Below are 21,634 nucleotides of genomic sequence, written 5' to 3' on the forward strand. Positions count from 1 at the left end.
AATAACCATCTTCTATACACTCTTCATAAAATTCGTTTTCTTCAGTATCTGAATTATCTTCCTGGTGACTAGGTTGGGATTCGCTTACGGCATACTGACTGTCTTGAGAAGTGCTTGGCTTGCTTAGATCAACTTCCTCAAATGGCTTTTCGTAATTTTTATATTTTAATATAATTTCATCACTCCAGTCTTCCGAAATATTCTCACTATCATCTTGAAAATCATCACAATTTATTAGTTCTTCACTGGTGACTAATTATTTTTTTAATTTTTTATGATTTTGTCATTCCGTTTGTACACTGAAAATAATCCATGCTTACTTACAACTTTACGAAAAAAAAAATTCGTAACTTCAATTTTCATAATATTTACAAAAATTTCTTGTATTATACGAAATATTATTTAATAAACCCTTTTCTATTTTTACGACAGTACGAAAACCTTTATATTTTTTTCTTAAATTTTAGCGAAATTAAACATAATGATATTAATTATATTATGATTAAATAAAACTACACATTTTTATAAAATTTAAGAAAATGTATAATATTATTCTCGAATTATTTTCATAAAAAAATTGAAAATTCGTGTGGAGAAAAATTTGAACTTAAATTAGAAAATTTATTTTATGAAAAAAAATGTTTGAATAAATTAATATCTCGTAATTTTTACCATATTTATTCAAAATTCCCTTTTTCCAATTTATGTAAATTAATTTTTTTAAGAATATTTTGCATTATACTAAAATAATTCGTACAATTTCGTATATATTACGAAAGAATTTCGTGGTGCGAAACAACGAACGATTCGTACAATGTACGACATTTTTCGTATATATGGATTTTTTCAGTGTAACATTGAAATATTGATCATAGACCCACAAAAGTATATATGTATGTATATTCTGGTTCCTTATTAAATTCTAAGACGATCAAGCCATGTCTGTCCGTATCACAGCTCCCTCCTTCGGCGGTGTACTCTATAGCATTAAATCGTCGCCGAAGTAAAATAAATATAAATTTACTATAAAAAGCTTAAATTAATGCGACTACTCAACACCAGATGCTCTGCAACACTGTTCTAAAATTAAACATAACGTGCGATTACAGAGTTATAAATAAACAAAGCTTTCTTATATTCTTCACTTTTACCACCATTCTCTACTCTATCCCTTTCCAAATAAAGTAACACGGTCTATGTGTTTATAGGCACTAATGCCTATAAATACATAGAACATGAATATATCAGTATGTGACTATAACTTATATGACTATAAACAAAAAGTACTTTAATAAAGAAATATGCTCCGACTAACCGCGTATTACAGTAGACTCCCTCCTCATTTAATCATATTAGGCAAGACGGGTTAAATATTCTCTATACCATCTTTTCCAGAAATGTTGTTTTAATAATTCTACGGATTTCCATGATTGATGTTTTGATCAAGCAATGTCTCCTCTTGGACACATTGTAATGGTTCTCCTACAAGAAAGTTCGAAGGAGTAAGCGCATCAAAATCGGAAAAATCTGAAGGAAAGAGGACATAAAGGCCGAGAGTTTAAACAACTTTCAATTTGGCAAAGCAGAGTTGCCATTTCCTCAAAGCTTAAAAGTCTATTATTTGTGATACCATAAACCACCAAAATTTAGTGAGGCTGATGAAATGAAGTGCCATTTAGTACAGAATAAACTTAATGCCTGACACAAATCATTTGGCAAGCATTTAATATTTCTATTATACAGAATTTGAAGTTTCTTTGAAGCTCATACAAATTTGTCCATATGAATAGGTATCGGAGCACGATCCTCGTCGGGATTCAAAACCTTTAAAAGCAGCCAGAAAAACACTTGTAGAAAGATTGAAACAGCTTCTAGGTAACCATGCACACAAATAAACATATGTAACCTTTGGAAACCACAGCGAATCATAATGTTAAGTTCTTAAGTGTTATTGGACCTATAGACAACAACACTATGCCTAAAGTGTCTTGTAATACTTTGACGAACATATATTAAACCATTAACCCATTACCCATGATGTATAGTTTTAGCTGAATATCTAAAACATTTTATGCTCATCACACCAGACATAATAAGTGCAATACCACCATGCATACCTAACTCTTAGCTTGTTTTAGTAAAAAAGTATGTAACTCTATACATGTGACAGTAACAAACATGTTTTATAAAAAAATAAGATTTCAAATTAGTTTGAATTTCCAATACCAAAAATTAAAAATCTGTTTGTAAATTAAAATTCAACAACAAAAATGAATTGTTAATAATTTAAATAAATATTTTTTTCAGTTTAAGAAATTTAAACAATATTTTATTTGAAAAATGCGACAAAACTATTAAAAAAAGTACAGATTTGTTGTAGTGGTCCAAAAAGAAAGGTAAACTTTTGAGTGTTTTGGCAAGTTAAAATTCTCACAGGAGAATCGATTTCTCACACTCGTGCATATGAGAGAGTAATTTCCTAATACTATTGGATGCTTTACTCAAAGTAGAGTCCTGTAAGCGGCCCAACTCTAATTATATCATTTTCATCGATGGCATAAGCTTAAGTAAAAAACTTTGTTTTATATCACGATTTGTAGAGATTAGCATTATTTCATTTGGAAAATCAACTAATTGTGTCAGTTTTTTTTAATTTTTACATTGTAATATAATGTAATTGGAAATAAAACGAAAACACACATAGTTCAAAGTAGAGTTAAAATGTAGAAAATCTAAAAAGTATTTCAGGGTATTCCCTTTTGCTTTCACGTATTGGTAGAAAAAATTTGCTTTTCAGATGTATGTTAATTTGAAAGGCCTTTGGCCAATTTAATAGAGGTTTATAAGAAATTATGGACCAAACCACCATGTTGGATCATAAACTAAATCCTCTGGAAAACTCCCTTAGAAGCACAATCTGCCGGATTAATAGCTGATGGGACATATCTTCACTGATCATTATTGATTAATCTTTGTATATTCGCAATTCTATTTGCGACGTATACAGTTCAAGAAGAAGAAGAAGGTCTTTGAAACCGACTTAAAACCGTTAAACTATTACTACGATAATAAATGTTATCAATGTTCATATCTGCCAACGCCTCTTTCACAGATTGAGCCAATTTGGCAAAAAGATTCGCAACGCATAGATCCAATCTCAGTATAGAAATATTTTTGATTGGCGATACTTTTAATTTTCCCTGTTAAATGTTTGCAAATTACTATTAGAATTGACAAATTTTGAATAAATAACAGGCGCATATGCAATTCTATTTTAGATTATCTCTACCAACGAATCTATCGAGGAATTTTCAATTTGGCAAGTTGTGGCAATGATGATTTATATTTAAGCCAATGTTTTTCAATTTCCCATAGTATTTGCTCATCCCATTCTAACCCATGTTTCTACAATTGCTTAAAAATTAAGATGGTTCCCTGCATTCTTCAGAAAATTTTTTAAAAGCTCATTCGAATTATTAATAATTGCCAAGATTACAACCACCTTTTTTAACCCTCTGGGAACGGCGTGGATTTTTTATAATTATTTTACTGACGTGGTAACTGCTAGACACCATTTTTTGAAAGGTTATATTTATTTTCTGTTAACTATTTATGTTTATAGGGCCTAGGCTGCTATTTGTCATTTTAACTTTGTTTGTTTTTTTAACTTCGACACGAAAATGCATCTTAAACAGTGTTTATTGACAAAGTACAAAGTAATCGAAAAATCTAATTTTTCTGATTTTTTGGAGTCTGTTAGACTACCTCGTCAGTCCCAGAGAGATAAGAGTAATACAGAGTTCTCTTTGCAAACTAATGGCATTTACGATATTATCTGATCCTGAAATAATATCATTGATGTAAGAGTCAGATATTATGTATAATGTTAGAAGCTTAAGGAAATTCGTGCTCAAAATCATGTGCAAGTTTTTGTAATACGAATAAACAAATAAGGCGCTGATGTGGTGCCATATGCCACAGTATTAAATTTATAAATGGATATGTCATCAATATTGTGCTGGACAAGGTGAGAGTTCCTCATTAAGAGACAATTGTCTAAATGACAACTTCCGTAAAAAACATCCCAATTTGGTCGTTGTGTTGTGCTGTTCTCTTTAAAGACATCATGATGAGGTAAAAAATAAGAATTCTGGCGAATGTCTTTAGGATATTTTCCAATTTTCATCATATGTCCCAATGACTTGTACTCTTGCATAAAATTCCTTCTTCGTAATTAATTCCCAGAAAGATTTTAATATGATTAGCATTATTTATGTGAACTTTATTAGCCTGAATAACATTATTGTTTTCCGAATGCATTATGGATTGAGACTTTAGGTGTTTTGCTAACATTAGCTTTGAATGGAGAAGGAGAAAGGGATGAGTTTTGGTTGTCCTCTAAGTGATGAACCGTATGATGAAGTTCTTAACAAATAATGCAACTAAATGGAGAACCACAATTATTGTGATCGTGTCCGACTACAAAACAGTTTGGACAAATATTTTTGATAAAACCGGCAGTTCTGTGGTAGATCTTAAAGTTTGCTTCCAATCTTTTCTAACTTTTGCACAAGTAAATGTATAAGAATCGGATCCCAGCTTTGGGTGTTTTTATTCAGATTCCTAAGTGAGGATAAACATTATTGGGTTGAGTCAAGTAAAGTTTTGATTGATTAAAATCCACCATCAGATTTTGGTATGTCGAAAAGTTTCAGTGTATCACAATAAGAAAATGCAGGTTCGCTTATTGTGATACCTAGATTCTAGAATTTGCTCTGTGGCACAAATACATTTAATTCAATTTTCGGCTTCTCCTGAAAGCGTGCCTTTTAAATAATAAAATTTCTAAACTTTATTCAGACAATCGTTATGATGAACTAGGAATCAATGTATATCCTGAAATGGAATACATATTATCCTGAGAATTTTGAAGGTGATATTTTCAGAAGTCTAGTGTCGGAATTAATATTAGTATCTGACCGACTATTAGGCCCGGCAAATGTACTAGCCATTTGGGCTTTTTGTAGCAGACAATAAGCCAACAATAAGTTGATTTTTAAGACATTTTTTCAGATAAAGTATTTTGTTTTTTTAGGTTATTAATGATAACAATTTTTCGTTGTCTTTAAAAATAAAATGTAGAAAGAATAATTTTAACGTTTACAAATTTATAAATTAAATATCAGAAAAATTTTAACCAATTACATTTTTCGAAAATACTTAAATTTAGGCATTGTTGGATTAATATAAGATTATTTGACAATATACCATTTGGTCAGCTACATTTTTAGACAATTTGGAAATGCCCGTCTGTCAACCAAATGATGGCCAAAATCATTTGATTTGCCTTTATCAGTGCGAACAGTGCGGCTGAATAATCAATTTTCTCGGGAACAAGTTTCCTAATTTCAAGGGAACACATTCCATTGTAGCATCGATAGAACAGTGAAATACACCCCACGTTGCTACGGTGCTCCAGTGAATCAATAGTTTGTTAAATATAATGTAAAGTAATTAATTGTGTAAATTATATTAATTAGTGTTACACCAATGCAAAATACAGTGTCTCTTATAAGTATTCGACTTTAGGTATTCTATGGAAAGAAACCAAATTTAATAATATTTTTGTCTGCAAAATAAATAAATAAATACATTTGTTATATTATCTAGACAGTCCTTAGGTTTCATATCACAATTTTTATAACTTGAAAAATTTACATTTACTTAAATTAATTAAGCTTTTTTAAAGGAAGTCCATAAAATTACCTCACAAAAGTATTCGAATTTTTCCTGTATTTCACATTTCATCATATTATACCAAACATAAAATTAGAATCAAATGTTTTTTTGCTTAAAATTGTTTAAGGGGTTACTATCAACCGAAGGGATATATTTTAGGGCGATTGTACCATTTTTATAAGTAATATCATTAAAATGTCGGTTTTTGACCACATTTTAATTTATTTTTCCTTTTTCCAGAGATGAATCCAAAATTTATTGTTGGGATTTATTAAACTCCTTGAGGTATCTAAAAATAATATATTTTGTTGTAAGGATCTGTACTTAAATGTTCCATGATGTATCCTTTTCGTTCCACTAAGATCGATATTTTCCGGCAAAGTTGGCTAGTATATATTCATGTATATATTAGCACATATATATTTTTAATTTCCCCGACATTGTAGCGGAATACAACTCCAAAACATACCTAACAAAACGTCATCCTCTACTGTAGATTTAGGTTTTTACTACTTATAACTTTCACGCCTATGTTGTACATTAAAATAACACTGTAAGTCAAAGATTTTGGGTTTATTGTTATCATCGTGAATAATATTTAACCAGATATCAATATTTTAGAGTTAGATCAACATTTTAATGATATTACATAAAAAGATGGTACTATTCCCCAAAATTGTGGTCCAAATGGGCCAAAAATATATCCCTTCGGTTGATAGTAACCCCTTAAACAATTTTAAGCAAAAAACAAGTAGGAAAGTGTAGTCGGCCATGGCCAACAATATAATACCCTACACCATGAGTATATTTTTAAAATTTTTACTTTTTATAAAGAAACTTTCATGTTGAATATTACCATAATTCCAAAATATTTGAGCAATTTATTGATAAAAAAAACTAAAATTTCTAAATGAGGCTTTATATAGGTCAAATATGGGCCGATCCTCGGTAAATTTGGGAAAAGGAGATATTTTTAAATAACAGTTAGTTTTGTTGAGTTTCATTGCGATACAAATGGTTACAAGTAAATTTTATACGTTTAAGACATTTTTTGAAGGGGGTTTGTATGGGAGCTAGGGTCAAATAAAGGCCGATCCTTACGAAAATCTGCAGTGTCATTTAGAGAAATAATAGAATATTTGACGTAATTATGGCATAAAAAGTTTAAATCGGGAGGTACGGTTGTATGGGTTTAGGTGAAATAAAGGACCGATTTCAACCATTTTCAATAGACTTCGTCCCTGTGCCAAAAACATGCTTTTTCCAAATTTCATCAAATTATCTTGAAAATTGCGGCCTATACCTTGCGCACAAGGTTTACATGGACAGCCAGCCGGACAGACGGACGGACATGTCTTAATCGACTCAAAAAATTCTGAATCGATCGGTATACTTTTATGTGGGTATTGGACCAATATTTTTGTATGTTACAAACATCAGCTCAAACGTATAATACCCTTCCCACTATAGTGGTGTAGGGTATAAAAACATTTGATTCTAATTTTATATTTCGTATAATATGATGAAACGTGAAATACAGGAAAAATTCGAATACTTTTGTGAGGTAATTTTATGGACTTCCTTTAAAAAAGCATAATTAATTTAAGTAAATGTACTTTTTTGATTTTTTAACAAGTCAGAGTGCTATATTCGGCTGTGCCGAATCTTAAATACCTTCCACCAGCTACTTCTATGTTATAACTTTTCTAATTGATCAAATATTTGTAGAAATAAGTTTTCTCGTGTCTTTAATAGAAAAAATCTCAAAAGTTAAGTCTATTACAATTCGAAGATTTATTGAACATTATAAATTTAGTAATTTGCATATATGCATGTGTGAAAGATTTAGAGATTTTCAAAATAGAAATACATATATAATTTACCCAAAAAAGCTGTCATTTTAATATTTCTGTGCATAAGAACAATACCTGTTCCAAATTTTATATCGATATATATGTGCGTTTAAGTGATTTTCGGGAGGGGACCTTGTATGGGAGCTATGACCAATTATGGACCCATCCAAAAAAATTTCCTCTGAATAAATTATATTAACATAAGATTTTAACTTCTAAAATTTTGTGAAGATATCGACATTACGATGGAAGTTATTAACAAAAAATCAAATTTCCGGGAATATGTACTTTTGTATGGGAGGTATATGAAATTAAGTTCTTGTGCAGAAACGAATGTATGCCGATTTTTGTGGAATTATCTTGCATAGTTTTCGAGAAAATTACATCAGAATGTGTAAAAAATGTTTATTTTCTTCGATTTTTGATTCATAACTTTTCCCGATGTGAACCGATTTTGCCCATTTTCAATACCAAACAACTTAGGAAAACGAAGAACATTTTGGGAGAATTTGGTTAAATTCTATTGCTTCGTTTTATCGTGAGCGTGATTTACACAGACAGACATAGCTAAATTGACTCAGAATTTGATAAGGACCCAGAATATATATACTTTTAATTTTTTTATATTAATTTGTATTATGATCTCATATTTCATTACCTATGATAGCTAAGTTATTAATGAATTTATTTTATATTTTGTTTTTCTTTGATAATTTAATTTTGATATTATTTTATTACTATATTTTTAATGCAACTATTACATTCATTTGATTACAATTGGTTCCCCTTCGTTTTAATTATTCTGATTTTTGATGTCAATTAATAATTCAAGCAATTTTGATCCCATTATAAGTAATGGATCTTTTATAAAAAATAAATTAATTTCATTTCCGGATCGACTTAAGATAGGGCACTTGAACTGCCAAAGTATAAGACCCTTTTGTAATACAGTTAAATTTGATGAATTTAAAAATATAGTAACCGGTAATTTCGACATTATTGCTGTGTCTGAGTCTTGGCTTAAACCGTCAGTCAATGACTTAGCAGTGCGTATTGATAACTACAGATTAATTCGAAATGATCGGTTGACTGGTAGAGGTGGAGGCGTTTGTATTTATATTGCACGTGGTCTTACTTTTAGGGTTTTATTAAAAGTTTCTGTTGAGGGTTGTGAATCTATTTTTATTCTGATAAATTTTGGTGATGTTCGAATACTTTTTGGTGTGGTATACTTACCGCATGGAGATTTAGTGGCTTTTGAAAACTCTTATTTTGAATTATTATCTAGATTTTCTAATATAGTGGTTGTGGGAGATTTTAATTGCAATATGTTTAATGTTTCTAGAGCGGTCCAAATGAGATCTTTGTGTACACGTCTTGGTATTTCTATCTTTCATAATTCTAGACCAAGTTATTTTGATATAGCTCATTCTACTATGTCGTTACTGGATTATTGGTTAGTAAGTGATCAGTCCACAATTCAATTCTCTGACCAAGCACAATGTCTATCAATTTCACATCACTCTCTAATTTTTGCTTGTAATATTTTGTGCCACTGTGAATTTGTAGAATATCGTGATTTTACTAGAATTGATTGGGACGGACTCTTGTTGAAATTATCGGAATTTAATATAAATTCTTATATGTCTTCAAATGATGTAGAATCTCAAAACTATATTCTTAATAACTTGATTACCTCTCTTTTTAGTTTCGTTCCCTTAGTCAAAAAAAGATTTCTTCAGCACGATAATAATTGGATGAAGTCCAGAAAAATTTTGCTCGCCTATTCATTAAGAGATTTAGCTTACTCTGCTTATCTAGCTGATAAATCTACTTTAAATTGGGGGGTGTATTGCAGATATAGGAACAAGGCTAAGAACGTTGTTCGTAGGGAAAAGAGAAAATTTTATACGCGATTATTTTCTGGACTTGATTCAAATAATTTATGGAAAGTATTAAAACAGTCTGGTGTTATGGAGAATGACAAACGGTCATGTAATTTAAATGTAGATGATATTAACAGCTACTTTGTTAATGTTAGAACCTCTGCTGATAATGATCTTATTAATTTTGACTCTTTTGAGGATGAGTTGGATTCTTTCTCTTTTAGATGTGTAGGCCAATTTCAATTCTTCCTTCACTATCTAAGGCTGTAGAGAATATTTTGAAAGATCAGATTCTTTCCTTTACTAATGATCAAATTGTTTCATGTCAATATGCTTTTCGTCGTGGCCATAATACGACATCACTACTTCTTAACCTGAGTGATGATGTGAGATTAAGCCTGAACAATGATGATGTAGTGGCTCTTGTTTCCCTTGATTTAGCTAAGGCATTTAACTCAGTTAATTATTGTGTAATGGTAAGAAAGCTAAGAACATTTTTTAATTTTTCTAAAACAGCATGTAAGCTAATATATTCTTATTAGTTTGATAGATTTCAATTTGTTGAGATGAATGGTAACTATTCCAACCTACTTCGCCTTTCCTCTGGTGTCCCACAGGGCTCTGTTTTGGGTCCCCTTCTGTTCATTCTCTATGTTAATGACCTTCAAGTTTTGTGGAAAACAATTTTTGTAAACCCTACATATTCGCAGATGATGTAATGTTACTGTGTACTGGTGTACGTAGTGAGGATGATTATTTTAGATCGGAGATTAATAATTCTCTTTTGAGATTTTTATTGTGGTCCTCACAAAATTATTTTTCAGTGAATAATTCAAAAACCAAGGCATTGTTGTTTGGAGATTCTGAGCGGTTTCTGCACGGATTTGATATTTCCATTGGTGGTTATTCCATTGAATTGGATGATTGTGTGAGATGTTTAGGTGTATATATTGACAGGCATTTACGTTTCTCCAACCATGTTGACCACGTTGGTTTTAGAGTCACTAATATTTTGCGAAGGTTCTATTCAACAAGTGTATATTTGCCTTACCGTGTGAGGCTTCTTTTGGCACGTACTGTATTAATGCCCCAGATTTTATATGGCCTTGAGATTTTTTCGGGTGCTTTGGCCACTACTACTTCTGTATTAAATCGAATTGTTAATACGATTATACGCTATGTGTATAGTGTTCGTAGATATGATCATGTATCGGAATATGTTAGACGCTTTCTTGGCTGTGATTTTAATAATTTCATTCACCTCCGGAATTTATTCCTTTTTTATAAAGCTGTCAAGTGGGGAGTACCTATTCAACTCTGTTCTCGGTTTAATTTTTTACATACGTCTAGAAATCCACAAATTTGTATACCTAGGATTAATAACTCATTATTTGAAAAATCTTTTGTTGTCAGAGTGGCTCGTATATGGAACGTTTTGCCCTTAGAACTTCGTGTGTTTTCCCACTCCAATAATGCATTTCGCCTAAAATTGTTATCGACTTTTTCTAACATATGATTTTAGTTCTATAACTATTTTTTTTTAATTAAAACTTAATGATTATATAAAGGTACATATATGTTGCTTTGGGATCGATATGCTAAGACTTTTACATAAAACAATTTGCTTTTAAACCAGGGGAATCAATTAATAAACTCGTATGTTATGTAAACTTATTGCTCAGTGGATTGTATTTAAATAATATTCAGGAAAAATACCTTTGTAATATAAGTTTTATTGGCCTTAATGAGGCTTTTTATATTACTGTTTCAATAAATAAAAATAAAAAAAAAAATATTCGTTATTCGGATAGTTTAAATAATAATTTAAAATTATATGTAATATTACTGTATCTGAACTAAATAAACATTTGTTATATCCACTTTAATGTATAGAGTGCTCAAAGCTTGTATGAAGGAAAAAAAATTATTCGAAAGGCCGTCCCCCTCTGGAATTGTTCTATGGCTTGTAAAACTATGTCATGAAAAAAATTAGGCTGATAGAATAACGTTAACAGATGTCGCAACGGCTCTGAAGTTTTCAAGTGCATTTACAAAGGGAAAATATAGATTTTTTAAGTTTTTGTTCAAATTTGGGAATTTTGTAATAAATTTTGAACTTTATTGTAATGGAATGTCAATGTGCACAGAATAAGCATTTTAGAAAGATATAAAACACAAAAATTGATTGAAAGCTTTAAAAGTTATTGCAAACTCCCCAGGCCATTAACGTGTCTCACAGCACATAAATCCGAAATGTGACAAAAAGTCTATTTATTTTAGAGATGTATTCTAAAATAAATAAAACTGGTCTTAAATACCCTAAAAATACTTTGTTTAATGGTCGTTAATGGTCTGGGGAATTTGAAAGTTTTCAAGCAATTTTTGTGCTTTATATCTTTCTGAAATGCTTATTCTATGCGGTATGAATGATGACAGACATATATTACAATTAAGTTATAAACTGGTCAACAAAATAAATATTAATTATTAATATTAATTATCTTGACTATACTGTGATCAATTTAATACAAGTTAAATTTAATTATCAAAATCAGAAGAGATAAAATAAGTATTTGTGTTGGAAAGAATTTGTTTTTGCCAACAATAATATATGTTTGATACATTTGCAATTGGTTATTCCTCAATCACACATTATATGTAATTGTAATTGAATTTACTTAAAATAACTTTATTATTGTTATTTTGCAGATGGGTTCAAACTGGAACATTTGTCAGTCATTCTCATGTTATAACTTTGTCATGGAATTTAGAAGGTACACGCCTTTTAACTGGTGGATCTACAATTCAGTTATGGAAAGAAAAGTCTAGTGAATATACGGAGGATGATTCAAGTGGTAAGTTTTATAAAATTACTTGCTATATCCAGTGTGTTTTGCTACCCTAAAAATAATGTAAATAAAATATACTATATTATTTCGAATATTCTAACTATAATAGTTTTCCAGATATATATTTTCTAAATTTTTTACATATCTTTACTTTTCCAAACCTTAATTAAGATTTTAATGTCCGCCCTTGTTCCTCAAAATGTCCAGAAGCTAGCTCTATTAGTTTTCAGGACAAATGAATTTGGTATATTTTATTAATATGGGCGGTGCAACGAACCCCATTGGTAGTACACCAATTTATCACAGAAAATATTAACATGGATGTTAAAGTTCTTGGTGCAAAATTTGAAAATTCTAACTAAAATAGTTTCCCAGATAAGCGAATTTTTGTGTTCAATTCAAAATTTAAAGACTCTATCTGATATATTTTTTCAGATATACTGATTTAATATTTACTTCATATGGAATGTACCAGGCCGTCTATAGCCTCAAAATATTCTTATGGATGTCAATGTTGTCTATACAAAATTTGAGCACTCTAACTCTTGCAGTTTCTGAGATTTTTGTTTTCAGACATACAGGAACACACTGTGAAAATTCTAGAAAAATCGTTCCGGTCGTTTAGTTGTCTATAAAGTCCAAAGAAACAACCATGCAAACACTCATTCATTTTTATATACATACTAGCTATACACTAGCTATACCCGTACGTTAACTAAGAGTTCAACGTAATCGATGAAAAATATTTAAATAAGCAATAGTTTCCCAGATATACGAAATTTTGTATTTAATTAATATAGGAGGTACCAAAACCTCATTGTCCGCCCGACCGTCTGGCTGGCTGTCCATGTAAAAGTTTTGCGCAAGGTACAGGTCGCAATTTTTAAGATAATTGGATGAAATTTAGCTCAAGGACGTAGCCTATCGATAATGGATAAAATCGGTCTATTATTTCACCTAGTCCTCATACAACCGTACCCCGCTAATAAGGCATTTGGGCTCAGAATTAAGTTAAATGTTCTATTATGTCAACAAAACTCGGCAAGTTTTATAGAACTTTTAATGACATTACCGATTTGTTTAATGATCGGGCCTCATTTGACCCTAACCTCCATTCAAACTCCCTTCAGAAAATGACTTGAAGGCCAAAACTCACCTATAAACACTAATAACAATTTTAAATTCTACATTAATAGCCCTCTTGTAAAAATCACTTTTTTTTTTGCCAAAAATAAGTAAAAATATTCCGGAATAAAGTTAAAAACAAATCAAATGTTTTATTTTTTAAATAATCCCCATTTTTAACATACAGACTGGTGTAGGGTATCATATGCCCGACTATACATTAATACTTTTTTCTAATTAATTCATATGGGGTTTCCAAAATGAAAGTCCGCTCTTTTTGCTCCAATGTTCAGATGAATATTAAAGTTCCTGGTGCAAAATTTGAAGAAGTTACTTCTATTCGTTTCCCAGATAAAGAAATTTTTGTATTTAATAGGTAGTCTCCCCTCATGTGTAGTCCGCCAATTTATTTCCCAAAATATTTAAATGGATGTTACAGTTATTCGTGCAAATTTTTAAGATTCTAACTGTAATAGTTTAAAAAATTAGCGAATTTTTGTATATATGATATTCCATCCACTTTTTGTCTTAAATAATCATATTGACACAAGACCATTAATAAAGTTCAAACAAACATTCATACATACATACATACATACATACATACATACATACATACATACATACATACATACACACTTTCATTTTTATGTATAAAGATATATCTTTATACATAAAAATGAAAGTGTGTATGTATGTATGTATGTATGTATGTATGTATGTATGTATGTATGTATGTATGTATGTATGTATGTATGTATGTATGTATGTATGTATGTATGTATGTATGTATGTATGAATGTTTGTTTGAACTTTATTAATGGTCTTGTGTCAATATGATTATTTAAGACAAAAAGTGGATGGAATATCATATATAGATAGATAAATAAGAACTAAATTTCACTTTACTTAAGAAACATATTAACCTCTACTATTTGAATCTGGTTTTATTTTTCAATTCTCTGGATTTTTTTAAAAGTAATTTTAAAAATAGGAAAATGTCATTAAAAATTCAAAGAATTATTCTCGAAAGGACTTTTTTAATTTAATTGATATTTTGCATCATTAAGTCATGATTTTATTCTGTTGTAATTTATTTGTTTAAACAATTATTTATCTACCTAATATAATATTTTTTAATATTTTGTAAAAATGCAATAATACATAATAATTAATTTTTAATTTTTAGGTGTTAAATTTGTCATTGGAGGCGACAGAGATAATAAAACTCCTACAAACGAATCCATAGAAAATTCTACAGTATGGGAAAATATTTGGTCATGTCAAACGGCAATTCCTATATACCATATGGCGTTTAGTCCTGATGGCACTTTATTTGCAACATGCGGTCGTAATGATAGACTTGTTAAAATTTGGTACGAAAACAAACAAAGTAAGTTGATCCTTTACATTTATGCTTTTATTGCTTTTTCAAATTATTAATTGCCACTAAAACTTCTTAAATTGAAAAGGATAATAATTTTTTAAGTATTTGAATTTTAAAATTGAGCAATTTTTGTGTGTAGTTTTTGCTTTACACTAATTAAGAATTTCTAAAAATATATAAAAGGTTTTGCAAAAAGTCGATTCGACATTTATATGTTGATTCATTAGATTGTTGTAGTGGGTGAAGAAATAAAAGCCTATCTTTTGTGAGCCAAATTTGGAGCAATGGAATATTACAAGATTACTACTAAATAAATATTACATTAAAGTATGTAGTTAAAAGTGAACAAGCAATTTTATTGTCACAACCTTCTTGTAGATTAACAATCTTTGTCAGTTGTGAAAAATGTTAAAAATAAAATTGTGGGAACTAAGGAAAAAAATGTATATCACTTGGAGTAAGTTTTTGGATGTTAAATCAATTTTCAAGCTCGAGGTCTGTTTATTTTGTCTATTTACCTAGGAGTATACACTTGGCGAGCAAATTTATGTTCATGTTTGTAATTTGTAAACTTTTTTTGGGGAAAAAATAAAATATCGCAAAATATCAACTGGATTAAGGCCAACACTTTGAGCTGACCATTTAATCAATGAGAAATTTTATCAGTTATGCTCACGGAGATAAAATAACTTTATGTTTATTTACTTTTCCAGTAAGTATTTGCAAAGAGAGAGTAAAATCAAAATGTACGAAATTACTCTCAAAATTAGTAAAACATAAAATTTCAAGAAAACAAAAACGTGATTAAAAAAACGTAAATGAAAGCTTCCGAAATAGTTGAAAAAAACACTTAAGAAAATTAAAAGAAAACTCATTTATACATTTTTGGCGCGAGGTGCTAAAGTAACATTTTATTTTAAATTAATATATTCTAATGCAAACATTTTAGTATTTTGTATCTTCTCTTTGGGTCAAAGATAGTTTCAACTAAAAAATGCATAGTCTTAAACAGTTTGTAACACGCTTCATGCGTAATAAACATCCATACTGCATGGCAGCTCTCTCAGAGGTCTGTAACTATTAAATTTTATACATTTTCCGTAGGCTTTTGATAAGAAATATCCCTAAAATAAAATATTTCCATCTCCAAATTAAGTCGCATTTTTTTAATGGTGCATTTGGTTTTCTATATACATGTTTGTTCAATCAGGTTCGCTCATATCTATATAACATTTATCAAATCGTTAAACGACCAGCTCCTGAACCCTTTTAGGGAATTCAGAAGAGAGGTACTAGATATTACGTTCGTGAGTGCTAAGCACCGCGAAAGTATTACGCATTAGACCATATCTAATCACTGTTCTTTGTCAGAACATCGATGTATAGATTTTATGATTGGTAATATAAAAGGGAATATGAATAGTATTCTTAATAGAAATAAGACGATCTGGGAAGTTCCCGCATGGTAGAACACTGAAATAGCTGTTCTCATTTTCCGGGATGTTAACCTCTTAATGAGGCGACGTCAACCCCGGTTCATCTAGCGTTTAATAAAAGCTCATTAATAGACAGAGAATCCAATGGACACTCATTTTCCGGGATGTCAACCTCTTAATGAGGAGACGGCAACCCAGGTTCATCTAGCGTTTGATACAAGCTCTTTAGTCATTAATAGACACAGAATCCAATGGGCGCTCAACAGTTTCGACCCATACAAATCTCCTGGTCCAGATGATATCATACCTGCGGACTTTCATGGCTGCTATCGATCTACAAAACATGCCTTAGGATGTTATACATCTCTCATATGTGGATGAGATATAATGTGACATACATACCAAACCAAAAGACTACAGACCAATCAATCTTGCGTCTTTTCCTCTCAAAACTCTTGAAAGACTCATTGATGCACACCTGAGATTAACCACCCCCACGGAATTGATCTCAAAATCACAACATGCCTATACCAAAGGCAAGTCTGTGAAAATTGCTCTACACTCGCTAGTCGGACATGTAGAATGTTTACTATCGCATGCCTTCCTATACATTGAAGGTGCCTTTAACAATGTCGAAAGCTATGCCATTATTGATGGTCTAGGGGTTAATAAGCAAACTCAGCATCTTATCAAAAAACTATTGAGTAATAGGGTCATTAGTGCAACGATGGGTGTAGTCAATGTCTCATCTCCCTACTATGAACTCCTTACTAAAGGAGAATTAAGACTGTCGCTTATGCTGATGATATCGCGGTTGTGGTGTCTGGAAACCTCAGTGTAAACCCACTGAAAACTGAACTTGTTCTTTTCACATGGAAGAAAATTTCATGCCTCCAAAGTTAAATGGAGTAAGGCTCAATCTCAGTGATCATGCGAAATACCTTGGAGTAATCCTTGACAGTAAAATATCCTGGAATTTGAATATTCAAAACAGGATTAATAAGGCTATATAGCTATTTATACCTGTAAGAGGGCAGTTGGTTCGAACTGAGGAGTCAACCTTAAAGGTAACAAGTGGATCTTCAAAGCCCATACTATTTCATGGTGTTATTGTATGGTGGCAGGCATTAGAAATCGCTTCTCATTGTGCAGCCATCGAACGTACCTTGCGAAATATTGCAATCCAAATCACGGGAGCAATAAGGACGACGCCAAAGAGGACCCTACTAATCATAATGAATTGGTTACCAACTGACCTGATGGCGATTCAAATAGCCCCTAATTCTGCAATCAGACTAAACGCGTGCGGTTCATTTTCCGGCAGTAGAGGTACGGGGCACTCACGAATAATTTAACACTTCGAATCCTTTCATCTTAATGTAGCCTACTGCGTGCGAAACCTCACTTCGATAGACGCTTTCATATCCGAGTTCCCAATAGGGATTCAGTACATGTGTCACACTCAACTGATGGTGTAACAAATGTTTTCACTGACGGCTTCAAAAGGAGAGGGAGAGTGGGCTGTGGCTTCTATATTAAAAGATTTGGAATCAAATCCTCATATCAAACATCGGGTGATATGAAATGTGGGTCCCTGGACATAGCAACTGTCAGGGAAACTGTTTAGCTGCCGAACTTGCCAGGAATGGTGAAATCGACTCATTTACTGGTATTTCTCTTACTAACTGTGGGCTACTGGGTCATACTATATAATATGGCTCAAATCAGATGGTTCAGTGAAACCATCGGCCTCAATTCGAGGTCAATTTGGCCTCTATACGATGCTCCCAGGTCAAGCTTACTATTAAGTTTTCGAAGGAAATAGAAGGAAAAGAATGCTGGTATCAGTAATAACTTTAGGATATGCCTAAAGAATATCCTAAATTTTGTCAATCAAACCGGATGGTTTTAATCTGGAGGTAGAGAGTAATAATTAAATGGACTCCTACGACCACTAGGGTAACACAATGGGTCCGCAACTAGGTGGACCATGTGAGCCACTCATGCTTGGTTGAGTGGCTGCCTAACCCTAACATCTTCTCTATCATGGATAGAATTGACGGATGGCCTTAAATTTATGGAATCATGAATATCGAAATATCTATTAATATTTAACTTTGATATTTGTAAAGATTTAGGATCGAAACGTTTAAAATACGTTGAACAAACTGGATAATGACCCCAAATATAAGGTAAAAGCACTGGATTTCTTCCAAAAACTGTTCAAATTTTATTACTACATTAGTCCCTACTGTCGCCAGAGTTAAGCCCGATTAAGAATTTATGGTGAAATCGGATTTACACTTACAACTGAACTCTGAGAAAGCTGGCATGAAATATGGACCTTCAAAACACAAGAAGAGTGTGCAAATTGATCGAGATTAAGCCTTTGAAACTATCGTTGACCAAAGAGAAAATACAAAATGCTAAATTTTTGCACTAAAAATTGTTATTTATTGTTGGGGTTTATATTAAAACAAATTATATTTTTATAAAATATTAAATAACAAAAAGTTCTATTTATTTGAAAAGTCAAAGTAAGAATAAATAAATGAAAAATTATTATTATTATTATTTTTTTTTTGAAACATGTATAAAATATTTCAATGTACTCTTCATATAAATTAAAATTATAAAACAAGTTGTTATTATTACAAGTATCTCCAACATCTCCCCTTTTTGAAGTTAGTTGGTAAAACCAAATCTTTCTGGAGGTTTCACATTTCGCTTTGGTCTTGAAATACTTGCTGGAGGTTCAGCTATTGGAGTGCTAAATGTTAGTGGTGAATGTAATTGAGTTTCAGGAGAGCTTGGAGTTGAATTTGCTTCAACTTGTCTTTGTTCTGGAGTACTTGCTATTACATTTGCTTCAACTAGCCTTAGAGGGGTTGATGGAGTTGAATTTTCTACTGGTGGTCGTATATGAGATTGATTTATAAAATTCGTTTTGATTCCAAATAGTTCTAACATGAGTTGGATTGAATCTGGCTGACTAAAATTGTTATTTTCATATCTTCTTTTTAGTTGGTTGATATGTGATCTTATTAATTTTGTCTTATTGTCGTATATGTAAACATTATAATTAACATTTCCAACTTTTTCTACGATTGTACCTGCAATCCACACCATTTTGTTGTTTTTAAACACCTGTGCATAAACAAGGTCTTTTGCTTTAAAATTTCTCTCTTTGGCACCATATTTTAAATTAAATTGTTGTTCCATTTTAATATTTAGTTTAGGTGAGGAAATTGAAAGTTGAGGTTTTAACAAATCTAACGATGTTTTTATTTTTCGTTGGAGAAATAATTCAGCTGGAGATTTTGAGTTATCCCTTGGAGTTGATCGGTAAGTCTGTAGGAATATTTCAAGTATCTCATGGCTATTTCCCTCATCCTTAAGTTTTTGAAGAGCTTGTTTTTGTGTTCTTACAAATCTCTCTGCCTGTCCATTCGATTGAGGATGATATGGGGCAGTTTTTATATGTGTGATACCACGAGATTTGATAAACTGATTAAATTGTGCGCTTACAAATTGTGTACCATTGTCTGACACAATTGTTTCACAATCTCCATACCTGGCAAACATTTCTGTTAGTTTGGCTATGATTGTTGAAGATGTGATGTTTGAGACTTGATATATTTCCGGCCACTTTGAGAATGCGTCTATTATTACGAAATAATATTGACCATTGCAAGATCCTGCTATGTCTATATGTAGACGTTCCATTGGTTTTGTTGCTAATGGCCACGACTGTAATGTGTGTTTCACTGGTGCTGTAGCTGCAACTGCACAATTATGACAGTTTCTTACAAAAATTGCGACATCTTCATCTATTCCTGGCCAATAAACATGACTCCTTGCCAATGCTTTCATTCGCTCTTTTCCAGGATGTCCACGGTGCAATTGTCTCATGATCTTATTTCTTAGACATTTGGGAATAAAGATTCTGTCGTTGTACATTAAACAGTCTTGAACTACGCTTAGACTTTCTCTTCTAGAGTAAAATTGATTCAGTTCTGGATTTTTATTTGAAGTCCATCCGTTTTGTAGTGCATGAATTACTGACTGAATTGTTTGACATTTTTGAGTTGCTTGTTTAACCATGTTGAATGTTACAGGTAACTGATCAAAATGATCCATGAGTATGGCTGTGCAATCTTCCTCAAGTGTGGTACAAGCAATGACGATTTCCTCATCTGGTTTTAACTCGGTATCGATTAGTTTTAAAAGCATATCTACACAACCAAATTCTTTTGGGTTTATGTACTGGATCTTGAAAGTGTACATCATTAGAGTAAGTGCCCACCTCTGTAGTCTATTTGCTGAATAAACTGGAATACCTTTTTTACTTCCAAAAATAGCTAAAAGCGGTTTATGGTCTGTACAGAGGATAAATTCCCTTCCATAAATGTACTTATGGAATTTTTTTACAGCATGTACCAGACCAAGTGCTTCTTTTTCTATTTGCGAATAGTTTTTTTTCCGCTGGAGTCAGAGTACGGGAAGCATGTTCTATTACTTTCTCCGAATTGTCTGGAAAAATGTGACAAATGTAAGCTCCAACTCCTTTTCCTGAAGCGTCGGCTGCAACTTTGATTGGCAGATCCGGGTTGTAGTGGGTTAAAAGGAGATCTGAATATAAAATTTCCTTAAATTTTTCAAAGGATTGTTGACATTCGTTTGACCATTTAAATTTGGTGTTATCTTGAAGTAGATGATCAAGAGAAGTTCTTAATTTGGTCATATTTTTAACATATTTTCCATAATAGTTTATGGATCCGAGGAATGATCTTAACTCAGATATATTTGATGGTGGTGGTAGATCTAAAATTGCTTTGATCTTTTCTTTATCAGGACGTAAACCCGATGAAGACATGATATTGCCAAGGTATTTCACCTCTTTTGCAAAGAATGTGCACTTCTCAAATTTGATATGAAAACTATACTCACGAAGTCTTTGAAGAACTCTCTTTACGTTTTCGATGTGTTTTTCCACCGTTTTACCACCAACGATTATGTCATCAATGTAGGCTGCTGTATCATCTATACCCATTAACATGGTGTCCATTAACTGTTGAAAAGCACCTGGAGCACTTTTTACACCGGGAGCTAGACGATTGAATGTATATAACCCTTTATGAGTATTGATTGTCAGAAGTTTAGCTGAGTCTGGAGAAACTTCTGTTTGTAAATACGCGTCTGACAAATCAATATGCGTAAATAAACAACTGTTCCCTACTTTTGCATATAAGTCCTCAGGACGATGTAAGGGATACATATGTGGTTCTAGGCTGTCATTAAGACCAGATGAATAGTCTCCACATATTCTAACTTTTCCGTTAGGCTTCTTCACTGCAAC

At 31.6% G+C, this 21,634-nt stretch overlaps 1 protein-coding gene across 1 annotated transcript in view; it reads left to right on the forward strand.

Moving 5' to 3' along the window:
* The window catches only part of LOC111685486 (dmX-like protein 2), a 90,402-nt gene that overhangs the window by 10,384 nt on the left and 58,384 nt on the right, over positions 1-21,634 (forward strand). The window contains exons 3-4 of the mRNA XM_046947299.1: positions 12,188-12,333; positions 14,642-14,845. Of these exons, the coding sequence (XP_046803255.1) occupies positions 12,188-12,333; positions 14,642-14,845 (350 nt within the window). The remainder of the gene's footprint in view (positions 1-12,187; positions 12,334-14,641; positions 14,846-21,634) is intronic.

The sequence above is a fragment of the Lucilia cuprina genome, chromosome 3, assembly GCF_022045245.1.
Source record: "Lucilia cuprina isolate Lc7/37 chromosome 3, ASM2204524v1, whole genome shotgun sequence".
Classification (NCBI taxonomy): Eukaryota; Metazoa; Arthropoda; class Insecta; order Diptera; family Calliphoridae; genus Lucilia; species Lucilia cuprina.